The sequence below is a fragment of the Cuculus canorus genome, chromosome 2, assembly GCF_017976375.1.
Source record: "Cuculus canorus isolate bCucCan1 chromosome 2, bCucCan1.pri, whole genome shotgun sequence".
Classification (NCBI taxonomy): domain Eukaryota; kingdom Metazoa; phylum Chordata; class Aves; order Cuculiformes; family Cuculidae; genus Cuculus; species Cuculus canorus.
Genome location: NC_071402.1, coordinates 111,256,504 through 111,268,769, shown reverse-complemented (window position 1 = coordinate 111,268,769; position 12,266 = coordinate 111,256,504). Strand labels below are relative to the sequence as shown.

The window sequence follows — 12,266 nt, the reverse complement described above, 5'->3', positions numbered from 1 at the left end:
GAGCTAAACAGAGATTAAAAATTCAACAAAGTTAATTCAAAATGTTTTTACAGGGTGATTCACCATTCCTTTTTCCTCAGTTGCTTACTGCATCTTCAGCAGGAAGTTCCACGTTAATGCCTCGATGAATCAGGTCCATTCCACTTCTTTTTCTTTTTTTTTTTTCACCAAGAAACTGTCTTCTGCAGAAAATATTTTAGGAAAACGTACATCTGAGATTCTTTTCTTTAAGGGAAACAGTGGAAAAGACACTTGTGGCTGTGTAATTGCTTCTATGGGCTCCTCTGACAATAAATTCAAGGGAAGATGATTTCATTCAGGCCCTGGCACACATATTGTGAAGCAAAAATTCCTAGTTTACAACTTTAAGATGGCATACCTAATTTTCAGCCCTTCAGCCTTTTCTAAGCCAGCTACACTCCTTCACTGCTGGGAATTGCCATCTGTAACAGAAGTACTGCAAGCCAAAATGTGCTTTAAGTGACATGTATGAGCCTGTTATCAACAGGGATTTGAGCACTTTCCTCTTGAGTCAAATATAGAACATCCTTCCTTCCAACCCAGGTTTGGTGAGCACTTCTTGGCAAACACAAGGATACGGTCAAGCTCCTTCTCCTCCTGCTGGGTCAGCTCCTCTGCTCACGACCCTGTATGTTAGTAACTTAGCTTTATTTTCTGTCACCAAGCAGAAATTACTCCAAACATGCTGCTGAAATACTTCCACATCATCTGGTGAATGACTTTTTGCAAGTCTGAATTGTTCCTGGTTACCCAACTGTTTATTCATTAGAACTTTCTCTATTTGCCTCCCTAACTACTTTTCTTCTTGATGCAAAAAACGAAGGGTAGCAATTTGAGTAGGATTTAGACACTGCCAGATTTTTACATCCTTTATACATATGTCAGATATACATACACCCCTATACTAGAAGATACAGGAAATTATTTTTGAGGGTTTCCCTCTGGTACTCATGACATTTTGCAGGGTCAGAGTCTCTCTAAAACAGGACTTGGTGGGGAGCACTCTGAGGCCTCCAGGTCAGCTGCAGTCATCCGGACACAGCTTGGGGCATTTTCAGGTTAAATGCTGCAGGTACCAGCTACTATGCTGTCTTCACATTCACGTTGGCCTTTATGACTACAACATTGTCTTATGTTTTATCAGAGTACATGTGCTTGTGTGTGCTCGTGGATGAATGTCACTTTGTACAAAATCTTTCTCATCCGTACTGTGGTGCCCTTTTACTTATGTTTCCTCTGTTCAAAGTACACTACATTTTTTTCAGTATCTAAGTACAACTCTCTGCTATCAAAGAACCTTACTAGTACACTCATAAAACTTATTCAAAGATTTTGTTTGATTGTCATTTACAAATGTAGAATAGCCACAGGAATATGTACCAATGGAAGATAGGGTGAATAAGTCAAAGGGCAAATGGGGGAAAGAAAATCAGTAGTCTGGTGTTCCTTGGCACCTTCTTTCCCTTGAACACATTTAAGTATAACAGACGATAAAAAAAAAGACAATCACCCTGCTACTTATGACTATTTTGGAGATTTCCAAATTATTAGAGACTACAAAACCCAGCTTCTGCTGAAAACACCTGCAGAGGTAAATGGTACTCCCAGGTGCTGATGGTTCTAGATGCTCAAATGCTCCAGCTGTTAATATCACATTCAGACTTTATCCAGAAGCAAGAAACACCAGGCAATTCTTAAAATGTTAAAGGGGAATCCAGTAAATGTAGTAAAACCATTGTGCTTTTCCTAAGGAGATAACCAAGGTCAGGCATCAATTAGTACACAAAGCAATTACAATGGAGGGTAACTGATTAGAAATCAGGTATGTCAGGTGCTGTGCCCATTGTCTTATTCTGTGAGCTTTTGATGTAGTAATTCAGTAAAAATTTTCATACATACAGGCCTATGATAATCTGTATGAGCCACTCTGTTTGGAAAGCAATTTGATTACCTACTATAAAATCAGAGAGAGAGGCAGTGTATCCCATGTCCCCAGGCAGAGACTACTGGAGAGAGATCAAAGGTGGCGATCACACAATTAGAGATAGAGGGTCAAAGAAGGGGAAGAAGGGGTTTTGCATACAAACTGCCTGCAATATTGCTCATATATGGTCATCAGGTTTTGCAGATGCTTTTAAACAGGAATACTTCTTATCCTGAACGTGAAAATACAGCATTTAAGGTGAGGATAAAGCTGCAATTAGGGGATCTAGGATCTGTTCCCAGTTCTGCACTTGTGTATATTCATCTGATCAAAATGGTTTACTTGTCACAGTTGAAAATTCTTCAAAACAGAAATTGTTCTGTGCCATGTGCCAGTGGTATACATGGTTTTGTTGGAGGTGTAGAATGGTTTAAAGGAGAGCACATGGGATCAAATGAAGTAAGGGGGAAAGGGAAGAGATTTATAAAATAAAAGTGATCTTGTTTAAGTGAAGAATCTTAAACTACTGCTAAAATGTCATGTGTTTGCTTTATTTCAGTGTTTACATACACCGAAAATGGCACAGAACACTTTGGAGAAGAACCAAAAAATATACATTCCCCGGTATGAACATAAATTTTGAGAGAATGAAATGGGAATGGGAAGACATATAAAAGGCCTGTTTGTATGAATAGTGAGGACCTTGAGTACATCTGTTCATCTTCTGGAGAAGCATCAACATCTGACTGTTGTGTTCTTATATAATTTCTGAGCCACTGTCAGTAGTTGGAAGCAATATACAAAACTGGATGGCTCTTTGGTTTACCCTTCAAGGTCCCTTTTATGTTTTCTGTTTATTAAAAATTGATATTGTGAACACAAAATACCCAGTGGATAAGCCATGTCATAACAATTGAGCTACAGTAAAGTAAAAATCACAGATTTAATTTGGAAAATTATTTGGGGGTTAGGTGCTTTATTTTTTTCCTCCAGTTTACCAGTGGAGAGAAAGGAGTGAGTAGCCAATCTTCTCTGTGAGAAGCCCAGTGCAAGCAGCTTTCTGTTTAAGAAAGTGATTTTTCCCCAACCTGTTTTTTGGACTTGTACACTGTGTAACTCTTGCTTCATGCAAAATGAGGACTGTATAATAGACACCTTCTGTAATGCCAATATTATACTTCTGGGCTTTTAAGAGTCATACAGAAACAGAGAGCAAAAGGCAGACTCATTTTTAGGATGTCACCGAAAACACTAACTTACACACAATTCCGCTCGTGTTCTTTAAAGGCTGAAATTTGATCTCAGGATTCAAAGAATTTTATTTATAAATGTAGGTAGTTGTTGCCTTAATGGTTCACAGTGTATCTGGGCCATAATCCTTCAAAGTGTGAAAGCAATTAGATGATTCCAGCTCATTTCTTGGAAGATCAGACTCTGATTCCCCAGTCTCTAACAAAATGAACCAAATTCCTCTGAAGGACAGATATTTATATTTTCTCTTTCTCTTTTTTCTTAAAGGGACCATTTTATAAAAGCACGCTACAAATGAACACCTATGTTGCCTTGTACAAATTTGTACCACAAGAAAACGAAGACTTGGAGATGAGGTAAAGTGCCCAAATAATTATCAGTTAATTTGACGCATATGAACTGAGGCTTATATAGCTGTCAGCTCTTCAGGAAATAATCACAAGTTTTGGTGAACTTTAGTGCAACTTGCCAGGTATTCTGCTTGAGGGACTCCACTTTGCATCTTGCTCCTTTAGGGGTATATTCCAATTTCTGCATTTGTTCCATGAAGAATAACACTGCTCAAACATGCCTGTACATCCCAGAAAACACATCATTGTCTAAAATTCCCTGGTTCCTCAAATTAGGGGTAAAAGCAATCTGTGATTCCATAGCAGAGAAAGGAGATGAGCTGGGAAGAAGAGCTAGGGGAGATTTCTGGAGATCTCAGCTCACCTCTGAGGGGATGTAATGGGTGGTAGATTACGGAAGCAACGGAGAAGTACCAGCCCTGATTTCAGAAGCAATTAGTACTTACCACAACCTTATTTCTTCCTTGACAGCAGGTCAGGTTTTCCAAAGCTCTGGAATAGACAGGACATTCCAATAATATGCTTTTTCTAAGAGATGGCCTTATTTCACAGTTATTAAAATTAGAGTCCTGGGTACAGGCAATTCCAGGCTTCAGACACTGTAATAAACACACTAGACTAGACTAGGACATTTGCAATGTCCTGCATGGACATTGGACCTGCAATGATCATCAAAGCATCTTTGTTTGAGAGTTGGAAAACTGGCTCAGATCATTCAGTGTTAGAAGACTAAATGCCTGTTTCTCGAGTTGTCAGCAACAATGATAACCACTAGGCAAGTGGACCAAGGAGGTCCAGCATATTTCTACCTCCAGCCTCGCCCTATGCTTCTATGCATGCTCTGACAGAGCATCACATGCTCCGAATGTTTTTGCAAGGTCTTGCACTGATACCTCAACAATACAGTGAGCCTAACAAGGAATGCAGGGAAAGCAGAATAATTCAGGGTCAACCTTTAATTTTTTTAAGATTGAAGAAATGTCTCTTACAAGCAGACAGTTCTTTCTGAGGTTAATCCATTTGGAAATGAGCTACCACTTACGTTCTACAATGAAGCACTATTATAATTACTATTAATTACAATAATAGCATTGACAAAGTGCCACCAATGGGAGAAAGGAGGTCAAATAACTGTTCAACTACCTGCACAAAATCAGCTCAGCACATTTCGCTATTAGCATTTCCAGCTAAATTATTCTTTTAGCTCTGCTTTGGAACGAGGCAGCTGGATGCTGATACTTAGCAATTATAACCCTGCACCACACATTATAAAGGTAAATAAGTCCCATTCAAATCAAAAATACATTCCTGAGCAGAATTATATCCCTGCTGCCTAATTGCCTTCGTCAGTTAAATAGAACTATTTTCCTGCTGCCTTCCTTCTGCAATCACAGCTTGAAAACACAGATGATAAAGTGGTGTGTCCCAACAATGTGAAATGTCTTGAAGTAACAAGATAATGCCTGTAACAAATAAGGACTGTATTTTAAACAATTTCTTATTAAACAGGAAGAAAAAAATCCATTTCTCAGATACTATCTCAAAATAAAAATTTAGCCCAAATATACAGACGCTCTCTTCTCCGTTACCATGTATCATTTAAGAAAACCTTGCTGCCTCATTGATTCTGCCTGTAGTGAATGCTCAGATAAAATGACCAAGGACAGACCACCTCCCTAGTAGAAGTTAACTGTGGAAGGTGATGCAGCATATAAATTAAGAGTCATCTTAAACTTCTTTTTCTCTTCTAATTACAGGCCAGGGGATATGATCACTCTTCTGGAAGACTCCAATGAAGACTGGTGGAAGGTATGTGCTAATTATTTAATATTTATCTGTTTTCTTTCCAAGGGGAAAAATATGTTCTTTTCAATACTACTAGTGTTAATGACCTTCTTCTATCAATATGTTTTCTCATCAGGGGAAAATTGATGACAGAATAGGATTTTTTCCTGCTAACTTTGTTCAAAGAGTGCAACATGATGAGAAGATTTACAGGTGTATCAGGACATTCATTGGCTGCAAGGAACAGGGACAGATAACTCTGAAAGAGAACCAAGTAAGTTCCTTTGTGCCAGATCCCTACTTAACTTCAGCATCCAGCATTCTGACCAATGACTAGAGAGAAAGTTGTGCCAGATGAGCACAGGCAGATGCTGTTGACTTCAGTTTTACTAAAAAATATATTATGTGTGTGGGAATGTACTGTCATGTACTGGAAGGCCACTATAAGGTCTTCCCAGAGCCTTACCTTCTCCAGGCTGAACAGCCCCAACTCTCTCAGCCTGTCCTCATAACAGAAGTGCTCCAGCCCTCTGATCATCTTCATATCCCTCCTCCGGACTCATTCCAACAGTTCCATACCCTTCTTATGTTGGGGAGTCCAGAATTGGACATAGTATGCCAGGTGGAGTCTCATGAGAGCAGGGTAAAGGGGGAGAATCACCTCTACTGGCTATGCTTCTTTTGATGCAGCCCAGGATATGGTTGGCTTCCTGGGCTGCAAGCACACGTTGCTAGTTTATGTAGAACTTTTCACCAATCAGCACCCCCAAGCCCGTCTCCACATGGCTGCTCTCAATCACATCGTCCCCCATCCTGTATTGGAACCACGTATTTCCCCAGCCCAGGAGTAGGACCTTGCACTTGGCCTCATTGAATCTCATGGGGCTCACACAGACCCACTTCTTCAGCTTGCCCAGGTCCCTCTACATGACATTGCTTCCTTCTGGTGTAGCAACTGCACCACTCAGCTTGGTGTCATCTGCAAACTTGCTGAGGGTGCACTCGATCTCTCTGTCTATATCATTGTTGAAGATATCAAACAGCACTGGTCCCAGTACAGATCCCTGAGGGACACCACTTGTCATGGATCACCATCTGGACATTGAGCCATTGACCACTACTCTCTGAATACGACCATCCAACAAACTTTCTTTCCACAGAACAGTCCAACCATCAAATCCATTTCTCTCCAATTTAGAGAGAAGGGTGGTGTGGGGGGCCATGTCAAAGGCTTTACAGAAGTCCAGATAGATCATATCCATTGCTTTTCCCATATCCACTGCTGTGGTCACCCCATCATAGGTTGGTCAGACAGGACTTGCTTTGGCAAAGCCACACTGGTTGTCTCAAATAATCTCCTTGTCCTCCATGTGGTTTAGCATAGCTTCCAGGAGGATCTGTTCCCTGATCTTCCCAGGCACAGAGGTGGGGCTGACAGGTCAGTAGTTTCCAGGGTCATCTTTTCTTCCAGTCACCAGGGGCTTCTCCTGACTCCCATGACTTTTCAAATATCATGGAGAAAAAGCTAATTTTTTTTCTCATTGCATCTTGTGAAGACTAATGCTCTTACTCACAATAGGTATTTCCTTTCCTTTGGCAATTGATATTACATCATCAAGAATCATTTGCCTTACAGTGCCTGGACAATCACTGATTTTAATGAAGGAGAGCAGAAGTCAGCATCGGAGTGATCTTCAGGGCCATAACTTTTTTTCACACAGAACTTCTTTAATGCTTCCCTCCACTGGTGGATAAGGTTAACTTGTACCTTTTCTGCCTTGTGGGCTAGTGAAAGTCCTAACAGTCCTTGGGTATACACAGCATTTTAAGGAAGACGTAACAATAGCCTAAATATGCTGTAACTGCCCTAGCCCCAGACAGCCCCGAAGCTACTAGAAAGAGAGAAGATTCTTAAATTTTTTTTTTACCCAGAACCTTCTTTGATCATTTATGTATGCGCACCCAGAGGGAAAAGATATTACCAAAGCAAAGCGTAGTGAGAGGTATTTGCACTCGTGCTCTAGTATAAGCAATGCACAAGGGCAAAACTCGAGGACATGCCACCATGCAGGAATAAGTCACAGTCTGAGTCCCTTCTCATCGGTGGGCATACCAGATCCTCTCTGTTAGAGTGGCTGCCACTGCAAACAGTGAGGACACAGTTTCTTGTTTTGTTTCTGACAAAATCACAGTTTCCAAGTAGAAAGTCTGGCAGCTTCATCTAAAACACAAGGACTTCCTATTGTCCCTATTTCACAACAGGCTTACAAGGGAGGTCGCCATTAGGAGCTTGTGATCATCTCAATTAGGGCAGGAGGTAAAGGGATGAATCCTTCCTGTCTGTCTGCTACTTCCTCCTTTGTAGCTGATTTATTCAGCCCTATCTCAAACCCACACAAATGCTGAGGTTGAAAGCAAATGCTGTTGGGTCTTCACTCCGTGTGGACAAGGCTTCAGAGGAAGAAAGAAAGAAATAATTGATGTAAAACAGGGATCAGAGATCAGTCTGAACACACAAATTCAGAGACATGAGAGGAAAGGAGTGGAGCCAACAGATCCCACTCCTCCTTCCCACAAATTATGCAAAAAAGGGGATCTTCATGTAGCTTCAAGGCCATTTTGAGCAATTTCCAGGCAGGACAGTCACAGCGAGGCCATGGACACTCATCTGTATCACAGTGTCCCTCCATACAGGGTTTGAGCCCCCATAGTATCTCCCAGTGAGAGCTGGCAGCTTGCACAGGGCCAAGATGTAGCAAAAGTATGGAGACAAGAGCACAAGGACTCCTGAATCTAGTTTGCAGGATGTGTGCCTACCATGGACATCATTGCCTGAATGGCACAATACTTTTTTTTTTTTTTTTTCAGCAGAGCAGCTTTGCTTTCATTGCGGTACAACTCTTGGTGTGAAAAACATTTTAATTGTCATTGACAAATTTTAATTTAAAATTTTATTTTATATTTTAGTTTTAAAGTCAAATTTCTTTTGGCTTTCTTTTTTTCTTCTTTTATTTTCTGTCCTTGATTTCTCTGTTGTTTTCCATGCTAAAAAGAGAGAGGAATGCAATAGGGAAGACATTAAAAAAAAAAGGGTCATCTGAATGGGACTTGTTTGGCAGAATTCTTTTTTCAGTTCTATTTGGGGATTTCTGTGGGATGTAACAAGCCGTTTTAGCTGTCTCTGGGCACAGTGTCCAGTGTGCTGTGAGCACAATATATGTGCTATGTGCAAAGCACTGGCTTGTTCCAGATTAGGAAGATGGGGACATTATTCATTACTACCAATTCCTGTCAAGTCTCACTTTAGCTAGAGAAACTCTTTAACTGGCCTAATAAATTCCTGTCACTATAGTATGGCAAATTGTCTCCATTTTATACTATTAATTCACTGGGTCAAATTCTGCAGGATCTAACAAGAGTGCAGAACCATTCCAACAAGGACGATATGCCAACAGGAAAACAGATCCAGTGACAGTAACATGAATTTTCAGTATATTGCTTGATAACATCCAGTTTATACTGCAGGTCTCTATCTCCCTTGTGCCTTACATGAATGTTCCCAGCTAGAGTCTATTCTTGTAAGGCAAGAGGTGGTATATTCACATCAACAAAGCCACAGGAATACCTTGAGAAAAGCCATTTCAGGCGAGCAGAGATATTTTCGAAGTATGAAGCACAATGGGTGAGGGCTTTCTCTGGAATCACTTGCCAGTTTCATGTCCTGGGAATAACATTTTGAGTTTCAAATTCATGCAAACCTTTCTGGCAAAGCTAATACCCAAGGAGAGGACTGAGGGAAAGCCAGCACCATTTGCTCACCCATCTTGAGCAATATGCACAAGCTCGTCTTCACAAAGGATCCCTTGAAAATTTCATTATGAAATACAAAATCCAGCCTTCGGGAGAAAAATTGTACTGCTTCAGAGACATCAGCATCTTGAAGTTTAGGGTTCACTGAAAGATTTGTGAATCTTGAAACAAATTCAGAAGACATCTGGGCACCACAGGGCTCAATCAGCAATCTGTTGGAAGGAAGCAGAATTAGGCCCTGTCATCAGTAAAGCAAGATTATTGACAGAGAAACAAAAAACAGACAGTTTCTGTGGCTTTTTACTCTTAAGCTGTCTCACACACAATACTGGCAGCCTAATTTCCAGCTGTTGCTGATTGTACCATCATTTGGTAATTTTCTGCAGCCTGTACCTTCTGCTCCAGCCTACCTGAATTCATTACCACACATTATATAAATGCTCCTTTGCCTGACTACAGACTTTGATTTGACATGTTTTCACAAAATAAGAAGTCTCCATTTTGAAAATACATACCTAATAAGTCATCAATGTCCAGAAAAATCTCTTAAAATGCCTCTAACATTTTTTTTATCATCCTTATTTTTAAAGAAGTCACAATAATCTATTGTTTGAATGTCTGATTTTGCTCCTTTTATAATATCCTACTTAAATAAAGGAAATAACTTCTTAAAGAAAAACTGCTCACACCCTTCACTGGAAGCCTGTGGCATCTACAGTCACACTAATACAAACTGATTTAGAGTTGGGCTTTTGTGATTAAATAACACAACTGATTTGAAATTGCACAAGTCATCTTGTGCAACAGAAATTACCCCAAACCACAACATTTGTAATAATACTGGCAATCAGAAACTTTCTGCCTCATCCAAAAGTGGAGTTTGCATAAAGGTCAGTGCAACAGATCCATTTTGCAATGGAAGTGTTTTATAAATGTCACTGATATAAACTAGCCCAAAACATCTAAAAACATCTCCCAGACAGCTTCTGTGATGACTTTGAGTTGACTACTGCTGTTGTGGTGGCCACAACCACCAAACCAGAGCTGTCAGCTTTGCTATCCCCTTGGCACCACAGCTGAGGGGACAAACTTCCCTCCTATCCCAACACCCAGTCACAAGAACTTCAAAAAGAGTGACTTTTAGGCACATGCACATCAGCTGATATGTACTGATCTGATCCAGCCACCCCAGAATAGCTTGGCAATGGGCTTACACAAACCTGTGAGGTTAGGGCTAACAAGGTAGCCTTGCAGCCCAGGTCTCCAGCCCTAACGGATTCATCAGCCTGGAGTCTTCTGATTAGTCTAAATGCTTCATTGCTACCTGTTTTTTCACCTCATTGTCTAGGAATTACTTTAGGTTCACATTTTTCATCCTGGGATACTGTAAAAGTAGCTTAAATTTGAAGAGCATGACTCAGCTGCCTTTGAAAATCAGTTGCATCATTGTCACTTATGCATTCGGACTGAATCACTTAAAACTCATACCCCGTGCAATAAGTGATGTTGCAGTTCTTCATGTTCTCCCCAGCTATAACCGCTGCATTTCACATCTAGGGTTCAGGGGTAAAGGGTCTTTTTCCAGCTATCTCTGATTTTCGTTGATGTCAGTCTTGCAGAACAGGGATGGGTGTTCCCATTCATTCAGAGATAACTATGTGGCACACAAATTTTGCAGGGGCCCAAAACATGGGTATAACACATTACCCATCCAGGTTAGCCCAGGTCATCTTTAAAACCCTAAATAAGTGCTGTAGGTAAAATAAGCTGGTGCTCTTGGTCCAAAAAGTTAATGAAACAGCTATTATAAAACTGTCATCATCATTTGCACTATGCTCGAATGGGTATGAAAACTGAACTACTTATCATTTCCATCCACAAGACTCACGTAAGCAAGAACTCCAGCGCACAGACAACAGCAGATGTAGAACTCACTGTGTCCCTGTGCTGTCATTCTTACAGACAAACAGAAGATTTGAGCTTTCAGACCTCTTGACCTGGCAGTGGCTGCAGGCTCCAGGACAGCTCTTGAAACTGTACTGTCCTCATAACCAAATTCCTGTTTCATTAGACCAGTCTGTGGCTGACAGATGGACTAAATATACGAGAGAGAGAAGATAAGCAAAAAACAGCTGCAGAAAATTAGACCAAGTTCAGAGTTGCTCCTGGAAAAAGAGAATTTCCTAGTTATGTCCAAATTCAAAGCACTGGGTTTAAAAGAACAGAAGGCTATTAATGCCATGCAGCTTAAAGGGTCATTTCATAACTGCTCATCTCCCACAGTTGTTTGGGGCAGACTGACAGATAAAAAATCCTCAGGGCAGATGCTGACAAATTCAGACAACAGCTATGATATGAACAGTTGTTTGTTTGTTTTTACTGTTTTGGGCATTTTTAAACAAAATGAGATGAAAGAATGGGGAAGTGGTTTTATAGCATTAGATCCCACTTTCAGCTATTTTTAAAAATTGCTTGATGACTAAGGAATAGCCTGAGGTGTGGTTTCTTACCCTGTGGCTTACTCCATAACTAATCCCTTTAGTCAAGGTGCAGGAAAAAAAGAAGTAAAAACCACAACTATTTTGTCTACATTTGTGTTGCTACCAAATCCATTGGACAGTGGATGCTGGGTGGTTCGTTACCTTATCAGACCAGCAGCCTTCTTCCAAACCATTCCAGTCTGAGTAGCTGAAACAATTTCCAGTTTGGTACAGTAAACCATGAGCAAACCATGTGCCTTCACAACCATCATGTTTGCTGTCTGTCACCAGAGCTAGTCCTCAGCAATACCTGATTCATCAGGTGGAGTCCAAAACTGTGGATGCTAATGTGCACCTATCTGAGGTTACTGCTGATTTTCACTCACCTAACAATGTCAGGAACCAAATTCCAAGCATAAAACTTGTGAGTGAAATACTTGGCAGCATTCACATAAGGGGTGATGACAAACGTGGCCAAAGATTGTGTTGTGTTCCCTCTTTTCTGAAACTGCATCATGTGGGGCATCTTTAAGGCTTCGCAAAGCTCCAGGAGCTGCCACAACCCCAGGAGGTTTCCTGACTCACACAGGATTGTAAAAGTGTGGCCTGTTGTGTCCAAGCTCATTCTGCCCCTGACACATCCTC

At 40.7% G+C, this 12,266-nt stretch overlaps 1 protein-coding gene across 1 annotated transcript in view; it reads left to right on the top strand.

Annotated features, from left to right (window-relative positions):
• Positions 1 to 12,266, top strand: part of STAC (SH3 and cysteine rich domain) — a 74,036-nt gene that overhangs the window by 56,432 nt on the left and 5,338 nt on the right. The window contains exons 7-10 of the mRNA XM_009556669.2: positions 2,505 to 2,569; positions 3,464 to 3,552; positions 5,304 to 5,355; positions 5,468 to 5,605. Of these exons, the coding sequence (XP_009554964.1) occupies positions 2,505 to 2,569; positions 3,464 to 3,552; positions 5,304 to 5,355; positions 5,468 to 5,605 (344 nt within the window). The remainder of the gene's footprint in view (positions 1 to 2,504; positions 2,570 to 3,463; positions 3,553 to 5,303; positions 5,356 to 5,467; positions 5,606 to 12,266) is intronic.